The 13,299-nt window shown below is 38.7% G+C and overlaps 1 protein-coding gene across 10 annotated transcripts in view; it reads right to left on the minus strand.

Moving 5' to 3' along the window:
- CIT (citron rho-interacting serine/threonine kinase) overlaps window positions 1-12,752 on the minus strand; it is a 68,644-nt gene extending 55,892 nt beyond the window's left edge. For 9 of the 10 annotated variants that reach the window (XM_031057396.1, XM_031057393.1, XM_005421478.2 and 6 more), the window contains exons 1-8: window positions 12,625-12,752; window positions 11,732-11,873; window positions 10,281-10,456; window positions 9,298-9,399; window positions 8,957-9,099; window positions 8,003-8,096; window positions 6,442-6,645; window positions 5,743-5,896 (exon numbers count right to left, since the gene is read on the minus strand). In XM_031057396.1, coding sequence (XP_030913256.1) covers window positions 5,743-5,896; window positions 6,442-6,645; window positions 8,003-8,096; window positions 8,957-9,099; window positions 9,298-9,399; window positions 10,281-10,456; window positions 11,732-11,873; window positions 12,625-12,720 — 1,111 coding nt within the window. In that variant the 5' untranslated portion in view covers window positions 12,721-12,752. Of the gene's footprint in view, window positions 1-5,742; window positions 5,897-6,441; window positions 6,646-8,002; window positions 8,097-8,956; window positions 9,100-9,297; window positions 9,400-10,280; window positions 10,457-11,731; window positions 11,874-12,624 lie in introns of those variants that run through there. The other variant, XM_031057397.1, reaches the window with a different exon arrangement.
- Window positions 12,753-13,299: the final 547 nt, after the last annotated feature.

Raw genomic sequence — 13,299 nt, forward strand, 5'->3', positions numbered from 1 at the left:
TCCACTGCCCGCCTTTAACTCTCCATTCCCTCGCTGGAACTACCCACCAGACCAGCATTAATAGATTAAAAAAAAAAATTAAAATAAAGAATCTGTCTCCGTCAACTGCCAAATCCCAAGTACAGGCACAGGCTTTGGTAGCAGCTCCCTGAAGAGCCATCCTGACGCTGCTCCCAAGCAGGGAAGTGAGAAGAAATTCCATGAAGCAGATGCTGCTCGTGTACTGTAGTTCCAAGTGCATTAGAATGAGATAAATGGGGAAAATACACTAATTAAATAGGTTCTGTAGTAAACAGTTTCAGTCTACTGGAACTTACGAGCTCCAGAACATTTAAAATGTATGTCAGTATCACAGATTTATTAATTTCTTCTATTTAATTGATTATAATAAAAACTATAACGTAATGCTGATACTTATGCAACATAAACATAATTTTGAAATATAGCTTGTTGACTGGAATATGTATTTCCTTAAAAAAAACCACTTAATATCAGGAAAATGTCCAGCTACTCTTACATATGTTCTTAATGGTTAAAAACAAGACAAGTAACAGAAAACAATTTGTAAGCATATCATCTTAAATGCAAGTACAAGCCCAAAGTTGTAGTTAATTCACAGCAGAGGAGAATCAGTTCAGGATTAGTATTTTTTAGTTTCAGGACCTTTGCTGAAAGAACTCTGCACTTTCTCTCACAGAAAGAGGTTGCTGTGGGATTTTTAACAGTGTTTTTGAAGGCAGATACTGTCTATGAGGTAAAGTAACAGAGAAAATAGCAAACTCTTCACTTCATCTGCAAAAGTCTAGAACATTTTTAAAGGGGTAGCAAAAACCAACTTAGCTGCCTTTTCATAAGGGTACGAGCACCCTGTTCTGTCCTCCCCAGAGCCTGACAGATTTAACTTCATCTCTGAAAGAGACATCTAAAGCCTTACTTCCCACCAGAAATTAGCAAAGAAGATCTTAAGAGTCATCTTCAGGGCCTTGCAATTAAAAAGAAAGTTGTCCCTCTTACCAACAATAAGAATTGCTACCCAAACCACATGCAAAACAGTCCAAAATCTCTGCAACTCTGCAGTATAACTTTGTTACAATATTTGTATCAAGAAGTAGTAGCAACTAAAGAGAAAACTTGGAACAGTCATTTGACAAAAACACCTCTAGATGTTAAGTAGTTCTGAACTTGTGAACAGTGGCTAAAAATGAGAAGCAGAACTTCTGAAGAAGTTTCAGCTGTTGGAGGAAAATATCACTTAGCAGTAAGAGGGAATAACTTAGAAAAAAACAAAACTAGATCCACTCTGTGTGATGTTGCTAATTATTTGGTAGCTTCCTCATAGATTTTTATTCCTCAGACTAAGGAGTCCTTTATCTGATGTCCAAAATACCCACAGAAAAAACAGAGTAGCCTTGTAAAACCAAGCTAAAACAGACAAGCAACTTTGTTCTCAAGTGTGGGTCACACCATGGCATAACGTCTAGTTAAGTTATTATTTCTTGTTTAAAATCAGAAAGCTGTCACACAACTATAGCACTTTCAGAACAAAATGAAGACTGGTGAATGCAAATACATTGATGTGCTTATCAGTTGCTTCTTTAAAGGGAAGGATCCTTCAGCAGAGGTCAAGATAAGCCTCTGAGAAATAAATGTGAACACCATGCCATCACATCTGACAAGGTGACAAATTTGCACTTTTCTCAGGCTCACCCAAAAGTATTACTCAAGAAGACAGTAAACCCAGTGCTTCTACTCACACAAACTGGTTGGGTACAAAGAGCTCCTTTTGTCCCCGACACGTTACAACAACGTACATGTTCTGTTTACCATTTAAAGTATCTTGTGGAGAACTGCATGTTTTAAAAAAGCCAATTCCTTGCCTAGATACATCCCCACTTGTGGAAGGATGTAACCCTCTTCCATCTGTTCCAAAGAATGACTTTCAGAGGAAAAGGGGGTGTTGTAGGTTGCTAAGTATAAGAAAAAAAAAAGAAAAAGAAAAAAGGAAAAAGAAAAAAGGAAAAATCCAAAACTACCACACATACTCCAGTACTTTAATCAGTTTATCATTAAGATTAGATAAAGTGTCTCTTATGGAAAAAAGCCTTTTTTTTTAAAACTCTGCCTCAGTGTGTGTATTTATGACTGGTACAAAGAACATTGCCTTAACCAGGTCTTTCCATCCTTTCAAAATATTTTCATGCAAATTCAGAAAAGAGAGACTGCATTTCCCCTGGGACAGTGAAAGACTCAACTGAAATAGGAAACTTAAAGGCAATACAGGATGTTTCTTAAGGATAAAAATGTGTCTCTTCTTGATCTACAAGGTGATCTATAAATGCTTTCTGAGGAAAAGCATCCACACAGCCTTTTTAAATAGGTTAGGCATTCCTCTTCCTCAGGCTCTAACAGACCTATTTGAGAAAGTGTTAGGAAAGAAAAATAGAAAATCCCAGTGATGAAACTAAAGGAAATTTTTGCTAAGACCACGTATAAAAAAGGCACCATGCTAGTTCTAACCTATCATTACAATATTATCTGAACACCTTTAGTGTTTTGTCAAGACAATGATCCAACACATACATTTCTATTAATAAAAGTGATTTCCAATCTGCAGTGCAAGTGATCTCCATGTCAAGAAACAAGTCAACACATTTTTCTGAAGACAGAAATTTAAATGAAACACTACAATGTGTAACTGTTAACATCCTGAATGACAACGTGGTGTTCATAAGGAGAAGTGTCTTAGACTTATGAATAATGAGATTTGGGTCCTGCCTCTTTAACAGCAGAAAACAGTTTAAAAATCAGTCTTTAATACTTTCTCAAGTTCTTCTGTTTGCACAAGACATTAACTCCGGTCTTTTCATATAAATAGTTTCATGTGCAAGTCCAAATATGCCATTCCATTCTTGGACTGTAATTACAAAGCAATTCTTAAAATGAAAGGCTCTTTATGCTGTACACAGATGAAAGTTTTCTGACCATCTCCCAGCTAGACTTCAGCAAGCAGATTTTTGATTCCAAATTAAAAAGCTGATGCAGTTTATGGATGTCAAATAACAAAAGACAAGCAAAAAAATCTTCAGATTATACAGAATGCAGCCTTGTTGCTGGTAACTCAAGTATGCCATTCCCCCATTCTCTACCTCTGATTTTAGATACTTCTTAGGTACTCGAATGGTTCTCTTATCAACTGTCTAGTGAAATACCTGATCATTTAGCTGAAACACAGACAGAAATATGCTTATTTCAGGTAAATAAATTCCAAAATACTTTCAGAAAATTCTTCAGTAAGTGAACAAAAACTTTTGAAAGTTTTAGTTTATTTTATTTTTGGGGAGGAAGTGTAATGGTATCTGTTTGCAGGTGGGTTTTTTTAATAAGCTTTAGAAGTCATAAAATAGCAGAAAAAAGAAAGAGAGCAACAGAGAGCAGAATCAATAAGTGTGTTTCAGTACAATACTCCAACAAAGAGGAAAAATCACCTGTTGAGACAAATTCAAATAAACCTGACTTTAGGTTTAATTGTTTGATTCTGTTTCTGTAACTTAAGAGCTGCTTCTACAAATACATTACTTGGACCCAGGGAAGTTGGGAGCCTTTTTTAGAGGCAATGATCTTTTGGAAAGGGGTTTACTAAAAAGTCAAGTGTTTCATAGGTTACCATAACAACAAAGTGTAACACTGAAAAGCCCCTTAATGACACATTCTTAACCAAAATCAGTGTATTAAGAATGGCTATCCTGGAGCTCCCAGCACGATAACTAAATACCTGCAAGGCAAAGGTACCAATTTTTTTCACTACCTTGCTCAGCCTGAAATAGGAATTACATCACTGCCCTGATAGACTGTAGGAAAGTCTGACTAGACTGACACTGAATTTGTCTAACAATTGTGGATCAGAGTTACTTCAGTTGGCTTTAGGATCACCCAGTCCCAACACTCCATAACCTTAAAGTCTTTGACCAGATTAACTTGGGGTAGTGAGATTCTTTAATGTAAATCTAAATCCTATGACCTCTTCCACCACCCATCTTCTCAAGCTGCCATTTCTCCAGTTAAACACCACTATCAGCAGAGGTCAAGATTAGAAAGAAGCCTTTAGCTTTTAGATAGCCCAGGTCAAATCTGACCCAGGTTTTGAACAGAATGACAGCAAGACTGCTCAGAAAAATCAGCACAGGGAGAACCACTACTGAGAGCAAAGCAATAGGTGATACATTGAATCCGCTGCTTGAAGCACAGACACTGCTGTGTTTTGCGCCAGTTACTGTGGGGGTTTATCAAGTATGAGGCATAACAACAAAATGAGGGTCAAAACTGCATGAAACCTCCCAGTAGGAAGGTGTGGATATTACAGGGAATGATGCAATCTGCTGGCCAGCTGCAGACAGAAATGGGATTTTTTAAACCCCAAATGGTTATTCCAACATTATAACCACACCAGGGCTGCCTAGTGGCTTGTCCATCAGCATCACTGCTGTCACACAAATTGGCAAAACGCTCCATTAACTCCTGCAGCTGTGTGAATACTAGACAGGCAATTGCCAAGGAAACACCAGAACATACGCTCACATGTCATTCTTCTCTCTATATCTGAGGTAACATGATATAAATGCAACACTAAATTCAGGAACAGAACCTGGTGGCTTAGGCAGGGCTCTAGGGAGAGAAGGCAGAGAGCACTGGGAAATGTATGCTAAAGTGATGAAAAGGGCTCCAGGCTCAATGGCTCTCAAAGGGCAGAAACAATGGAATTTAACAGAACAGCAGCTCCACAAGTTCAAAATTAATGAATCGACAGAAAAGTGAGCAAACAGTCTGTGGAGCTGACAGCTGAAGTGCTGAGATAGTCATCAAAAGTAGAAGGACTCGCTTAGCAATTTATCATGGAAAATGGAGCAGAATCATTCCCTTACAGCATATTTGACAAAAAACATAAGGCAGACATGTTGCTAGTCCAGATAATCTTACAATCCAAATAATTTAAAATACTCTCCAACACGATCAGATCCCCATACAGAGATCACTGATGAACTGTGAAGTATTTGCTTTTGCCATGGAGCTGGTGCCTCAGTACTTCCAAATACCAAATTCCATTGCTTGCATAGTATTATAAACAGTTTTCTGCATAGAGAATTATCTGGTTCACTGGTTTTATTCTATTCCTGGTTGAATTAACAGATTTTTCACCAAAAAAAGCAGTAATACATTATCCCCATTGACTTTGACAAAAAGCTCCAATGGCCCTTATGGCCACAGACATTTCATCACCTACTGGAACGACAGAAAATAATCCAACCTTAAGTAAAGTTGGTCCACAAGTAACAAAAGAGAAACCTGAAGATTCAACAGCAACAATAAAAGATGAAGCCAAAAATTAGCAAACTGAAGCGGGAAAGGCCTGAAAAAACATACTGATGCCTTCTAATCTGAAGAAGGACATGGAGAGGACCATTTTGGTTTTCCAGTCCAGTGCCTGCAGTAATATGGCAATTGCATCAGGAATTCATGCGGAGTTTAATAAAACATCCTCTTACCTTACAATTTTTACCTGAGATGTTAACATAGCCTTTGCAAAAACCAAAATGAGCTGTTTTGTTAAAAACACCTGCTCCAGGAACCAGTCCTGTTTCATTAGGAATAATTCAGATCAAACACACTTTAATACTCATTGTACAAATTTTCCCAGTACCAAAAAAAACCAGAAATTGTTTATAAATACAATTTTATTCTACTTACAATTACGGATATTGTTCCAGTCAATTTTAGAAAAGAATGGATGGCAGCAAAGATCCTCATAACCCAGCCTTTCCTTCTGCCCACAGAGCAGGCTCTGGATCAGGTCAAGAAAGTCACTGCTAACTTTCACATCCTCTGGGAACTTCAGAAATCTCTGCATTAGAAAGAAATGGATTTCTGCTTGGTAGGAAAACAGGCTCAGAACAGGAAGATTAAGTTTCATTATTCTGAGATATGTCAGGTACAAAGGATGAATATTTATAGCACACAAATAAAAGCGTGGTGCATTTTATCCAAGTAGGCTTTTATATGCATTTACTGCAGTAAAGATAAGAACACAGGAACAACCATTCCCACCCAGGCAAATGGTATCCCAGGTCAGTATCTTATGCTGAACAATGGCCAATGGTACACACAAATGGAAGAGTAAAACAAGACATTTCCCCAGAAAATTCTCACAAACCTCCAAAGGGTGGGTCATAGGATTTTTTTAATTGGGGATGATGACACCTGTTACAAAAAATAACTTGATACCTATAATACCTATAATTTATAATATAAATACAACACAGTGCATATATTCCAAATATTTGATGAACATGACAAAGTAAGGCATCCATAAGCTTTTATGTAAAGCAGAGAAAAACAGCCTTTAGTTGCAGCCTTTTTACTTGAGAACAGGGAGGGAGATGTCTCTACCTGGAAGTTCATGATGTTATTGAAAGTTTTTGCTGAAGTGCCTTCAGTGAAGGGAGACCTTCCATAGATCATTTCATAGGCAATGACTCCAAGGGACCACCAGTCACACTCAGGGCCATAGGAGGCTTTGCCATCCCCTCCCAACCCTGTCAGCATCTCTGGTGCCATGTAGTCAGGTGTGCCCACAGGGAGCCTGGCATTTACCTGGGAGCAAAAATAAACCAAGTGAAATTACAGCACTTTCTGTTCAATGGCATCTTGGTAATAAAACAAAGGTTTTATATTCCCCCTCACCTCTTTTTTATTTTTTTAACAAGACAATTTTCAGCCCTCCATGTGAATTTTAAGAAAGCATTTTTAACCAAAGCTGTTTAGCAAATAAGCACCAGGTTAAGGAAACTGCTGATAAACAAAGAGAACTATTTGATATAAAGAGCCAAATTATCAAAGCTAATTGTTACTATAAAGTACAAACTGCTAAAGTAGAAAAGTAGCATCCCAAAAAGCATAGAAATACTAAACTGATGTTTGTTTTAAACAGCAAACACACTCTGCTTCAACTAGTATTAACAGGGACATCATAGCTGAAATTTCAAAAATGGTCAAGTTCAGACAGAAATATTTCCTGCCCTCATTACATTCTCTGTCATCCCTTTTACCTAGTGTTCATGATCAGCAAAGTACTATTATTTGAATTTCTGGACTGCTTAAAAAGGTAATTCAGGAGCCAATGCTACAACCATTTTTGTACTGAGTGGCATAAAGAATGAAACAAAACAGGAGGCAGGCTAACACAAAAACCTATGAGTGACCGAAGAGATAGCGTGAAGAAAAAATTTCAAAGGAAAATGCAATGCAGAGAAGCACTGAAAATGTAAGAGCAGGGAAAAACAGGATATTAAGAATCACATTACAAAGAAAATGTTATGGAAAAATAAAAACTGTAAAACAAGACAGAAATATGGTACAGAACTTCATGTTCTCACTTAGACACATTTAAATTTTAAAAATTTTCACTGCAAGTTGTGTGCAGTTACCAAAACTTACAAGCAACTTATAAAAAACTCCCCTGATTTAGATTTGATGCAGTACTTTGTGGTGAGTGAAGCCCAGAATATTTAAATGTAACTCATTTTGATCAAGAGCTCCCCAGTCTTCAAAGTTATGTGAACTTAGTTACAACAGGCACAATTTTCATTCCAACTATAAATCCATGTCCCCTTTAAACACAGCATGGAACAGCTGTAAGAACCTGTAGAAATATGATTTTGTATCACAGTGCAGCACCATGAGAAAGCAGACTTACCTTTACCTTTCTTGTGTATGAATATTTTATTAAGGAAATATGTATCTGCTGAGGGCGACAAAAGATACTTGAGCTCACGCTTGAAAAGTCATTCACAAATGGAAAAATACAATTGTGAATAGATTCCATAGTGGACAAGAAAGGCAGAAGAAAGAAGAGCAAGGTGTAATCAAAGAACAGATACCAAGTTAGTTTTCCTTTTTCAACTGGACTATCCAAACAAGGTACAGACAAAGTTTAAATCCACATTATTACCGTTTTGTTTACTGTCATTTTGGCAGCTGACCCAAAGTCCACCAGTTTAATGTGTCCTGTTCTGTCAATAAGAACATTCTCTGGTTTGATGTCCCTGTAAGCCAGAAGAAAGGAATCAGAACCTTTCCAGACGATTCCCTACTGGCACATCCAGATAACAGGATATCCCTATTCAGCTATACTCAACCACATGCATAAAGCCTTTCAAGTGGGAGCCTTTTTCCAAAAATTGCTCTGTTTCCAAGCAAATATGGAGGTATTACAGCTCTCCTTATTTCATGGAAGGTTAATAATTATTGACAGCAGATGAAAAGAGAAGGTGATTTTGCACCTCGACCACATTGTAACTGAGTTGCAGTAAAGTATTTTATATTTTTCTTCCCAAACTCCCTCACGACTTATTCTGCACATCTTCCAAATTCAGGCAGTGACCTTGCACTAGAAAGCCACAGCCCATGCTCTAAGTGTACTCACTACAAGCTCTTGGAACATAATATACTGCCTAACATTTCCACACCCTCAGAATGGAATAGTTTTTTGAAATACCAGTATGATTTGAAAATGCACACAGTAACAGTCTCCAAGCCCTGAGAGAAAACTCTGTGATATTTAACTACTCCAACATCCTATACTGCCCTGTTCACCGATCAGCACACAACCATTTTTAACAATTACATTAATTCCCTATAGTATTTGGTGCCAAAAGCAGCAATCCATGGAAAATATTTAAATTTTTTATAGTGCAACATTAAGGCTTCTTTTTACTGAGCATCCAGAAAAATGTATGTAACAATCCTTTCTTGATATTGGTCTGAACTTTACATCAAAGTTAATGCCCTGAGCTACAATTATAGCTGGGAGTCTGATTAATTTTCTAATTCTGTCCTCTGACACAGCATGTGAAATACTGAAAGAGGACAGAATATAGAAGCACCCAAAGGAACCTTGACATACCGGTGGACATAACCCATCTGATGGACACTGTGAATGGCCAAAACCAACTCTGCAAGGTAGAACTGCACCATATTCTCATCAAGCTGGTCCTCATATCTGTTTAAGAGTGACAGCAAATCCCCTCCAGGCTGATACTCCATAACCTACACACAATTTTAAAGGAACAGATATACAAGATAGTCCATTCAACTCCCCAGTATGACACTGGGCATATATCAAACAGTGCAACATAGTGCAGGAAAATTTACAGAAAACAAGCACATTTCAACCATCACATTATTCTTTAATAAACCAACAACAATGGTGTTCAATAGAGGAGAAAATCAAAAACTAGGCATTACCAAGTAGAGATTTTTCTTGTCTTGAAATGCATACTGTAACTGTGGAATCCATGGGCTGGTGCTCTGAGCTAATATGCTGCGTTCTTCCTCAAAAAATGACACCTACCAAAAAAGTGTTCAGTTACATCATGATGAGAGGGAGTGAGAATACATTATAATCACCTAGTTTTAGAAAAACTTGGCACACATCACAAAAAAAATTACACTGAAATTATTAAGTGCTGTTTCCTGAGCAAGTGCCATGTGAGGGTAGCACCATACTTTGCTTTCTTGTCAATCTGTGCCCCAGAAAGGGTAATTTTAGTTGGGTTCCATTTCTCCTAGCCCCAAACAATGCTGAGGGATATCAGGAGCAACCTTAGTGCACCATGTATTGGGAACAACTGATCCAGATATTGTATAAATTCATGAAGTCTCTCATGGAGTATCCCTGTCCTACTTGTCATCTCATGTCAGCAAAGATTAACTTCTGTTTCTCACCAAACTATGAGAACAACCTCCATTATCCCTTTTTTAAGTTTCCAAGTAACACATTTCTCAAGCTAGCGAGAGGCTCTCCATAAAAATCCAGTCACCACAGTTTGCCTTCACACCCACTCCTGACATTCTACTTTGCTCTTTAAAATAAAAAAAAAACCTTAATGAATAGATTGTCTGAAAATTCAAACCATCTTCAACAAGATCAATACTGATTCAGTGTTTTCATTATCTGTTTTTCTTTTCTTATAATTAGATGGGAAACTCTTTACAACAAGGGCCATGTTTTGGTACCTGAGGATGGCACCTCACCCAACAGACCCATAGACTGTGACAATGACTTTTAAACACAGCAAAGCTACACACAAATTTATTGCTTCACTCAAATGCAGGATGTACTTTCTCAAGATATATTTTTAACTCAGTTCTAATAATAGTGACAGAAAGGAAGTGTTCAACAAATTGCAATTTATCCTCCTAGTCTCATAACAGAAAAATATACATACGTGCTCCTGTGCCAGCAAGGACTCCTTGCTCATCACCTTCATAGCATAGACATCACCAGTGACTTTCTCTCTCACTACTTTGACATCTGCAAAGTGACCACAGCCAACCACACTCTTTACTTCAAAGTCCTTCACACTGGGTTGCAGTTCCTTTAGTTCAGCGATAGCCTCTGCATCTATAAAAATAAAATACTTATTTTTACATTTGGCAACTGGCATTTCATAAAAAAGAGACAACATCGAAACTGGGGAATAAAATTTAAAAAGCTCCAGCAAACCAAAACTAAAAAAATCCCAACATTCAGTTCCAGATTCTCAAGAAATGTTAAATCTTTCCAGAATATGCTTCTTAAAAATAACAGCATGCATCAGAACTAGAAAAAGACTGTATCAATGCAGAGTTAAGTCTGAAATATGGTACATACAAAAGGATCAGGAAATGATAAGACAGTTCCCATGGCAACCATAATTCTGTCCCATTCATAACATCAGAGGCTGAGAACCTCTTTGGTTCCTAATTTCTTTCCAGCCATCCTTTATCAATACAAAGTACATTCTCTAAACATGAGGGCTTTACCCAGCAAGTTCTAGTCCAGGGGCAGGGTTTGCTCCTCTGCCTGAGGGAGGCACCAGTCTATTGTCTAACAACCAACCACAGGCATTTACTGCAGATATTCAGCTCAAGTCTTCCACTGACTAGTTCCAGCCAGCATGCCCTGTGATAATCAGTCACTCACAGGAGATTGTTCTAAAAATTCTTCAAACTAGCAGAAAATTACTGTCTGCTGATAATACCTACAAACCATTGGGCAGAATTATAACAGGGGGCACAACATGTTACTTGAAATCAAATGTCTTTCTGCTACATCTTAATGGAAAAATTGATGGAAATTTTCTTTGCTCTTCCCCAAAAGGAATCTGGGCACATTATCAATAAAATATTTACTCCTTTAGGACCTGTATTTCTGAAGCACAGAAATACTCTTTACAAGTTACACATGCAGAACTTGGGTAACACATGGAATCCAAAAGGTATTATTTTGAAAGAGCCAGAGATTACCAAGTTTCTCTCTCAAATCTTTTTTTCTGATAGTCACCACCCTGCTCTCAACTTCTGACATCCTTCTGTGGTGCACACTCAGAGCTTTGCTGTAGCCAGTACTCACTTTCCAAGAAAATACCACTTCAAATATAAATACGGTACAGACTAAGAAGGAGGCACATTTGAGTCACAGCACTTCAAAAGCCACTCGCATTTGATCTTCTTGGACCTGAACAAATCCTTACCAAGATTGCCAAGATCCCCTTTGCAGAGCTGAGTCTGCCAACAAAAAATCAGATGCTCAAAGTCCTGGGTTACAATCAAAGCAACTAAAGCATTACTCTAACATCCAGATTCTTAAGAACTGTTTTATAAAGTGACACCTGAAAATTAGTGTAAACAAACTTACACTTCTTGACAAAGTTGCCAACATGTTTAATTTTCATTAAAGCAGGGTTTCTGCATTCTTCAAAAAGAACAAATAATGAATCAAGGATGCCTTCCCGGGAGAGAGGAGACATCTGCTGTTGAGTCACAAAGAGTGGCTTCCCCTGGAAAAAAAAAGCAGCAACAGCAGATGGAGTCTCAGACAACAATGAAAAGCCTCAAATCAATAACAGATGTATAGAGCAGATAATATATATCCATTTTAAAATCACTACTTCAGAAATTAGGCAAATTATACAGAAGTGTGAGGTAAATATATCAACTCACTATGTCTATTTGTAATAGCTGCTACAGGTATTTTTCTTGTAGACAAAGCAATCCTTTAATGTTTCAAGCAACTAAACTAGCAGTCTCAAAAAAAGTTATGATTCAAATTTTAACAACCTATATCCTCCTGATGACTCTGATCTGACTGGCCTTTTCCTTGACAGTGCACAATGCAGGACTTTACAGGGTACAAACAATTGAAGAAATCAGCATCAACAGTAGCTCTGGAAGGAAAAGCTGTTGGACCTCAGATGATGAAAAAGCAGCCCCTTAGGTAAGTTCATCTTGGGACAAACCCACAGCTCCTTCACTCATGAAAAAACTAGAGATTACAGAAAGCAATATTACATATTTAAACGGAAAAATCGATCAGGCTAAAACATCAGCAGATGCACAAAACATAAGACCAGTCACTATCCACTGAATTTTGTGCAAACCAGGTACGCTTTGAACTTCACCCTTTTCTTTTACCCCAAAGAACAACTCAGGCATGGTTTCAGCATCAGCATGCAAAGTTGTATTTTGAGATCCTGGGGATAGACAAGGATAAAACCAAGATCAGCTGCTCCCAGGCCAGATGTCCTTCACCTGAAAGAGCAGATTTAGCCGAGACACTCGGCTGGTGAGGGGCTCCATTGGTCCTGCCTCGACTGGATTTCGGGCTCCACATTTAAACTTCAACATCTTTACAGCTTATCTCATAGAAACGAGTGCCTGAAAAAGGGAACAGGGACATTCAGGAAGCACTTGGCTGGCTGACTCTAAGCAAAAAATATGGATGAGAGGAGATGTAATTTAAGCAACATCTACTTTTCCTCGGGGACAAAATTTATAAGTTTAAAGGCTGGGAGCACCCCAGCAATTAAAGTGGGGAGAAGCACAGAAAGAATTACATTGAAGAAGCCCCTCCGAGACCACCCAGTGAATGAACCCCACCGTGCCACCTTCCCCGTGGCACCCAGCGCCTCGGCCAACCTTTCCTTAACAACCTCCAGGGACGGTGACCCCACCACCTCGCTGGGAGGGCGCGGAGCCCCCCAGACCCCGGAGGTTACAGCGGGCAGACCAGGGTTCCCCTCAGAGCTGCCCCGTGCCAAGCCCCAGGTCCCTCTCAGAGCTGCCCCATCCCAAGCTCCGTTTCCCCCTCAGCGCCACCCTGTTTCAAACCCCGTCCCCACCTCAGCGCCACCCTGCTCCAAACCCCGTCCCCACCTCAGTGCCACCCTGCTCCAAACCCCGTTCCCTCTCAGGGTCGCCCCGTTC

This window comes from Geospiza fortis, unplaced genomic scaffold (genome assembly GCF_000277835.1).
Source record: "Geospiza fortis unplaced genomic scaffold, GeoFor_1.0 scaffold408, whole genome shotgun sequence".
NCBI lineage: Eukaryota > Metazoa > Chordata > Aves > Passeriformes > Thraupidae > Geospiza > Geospiza fortis.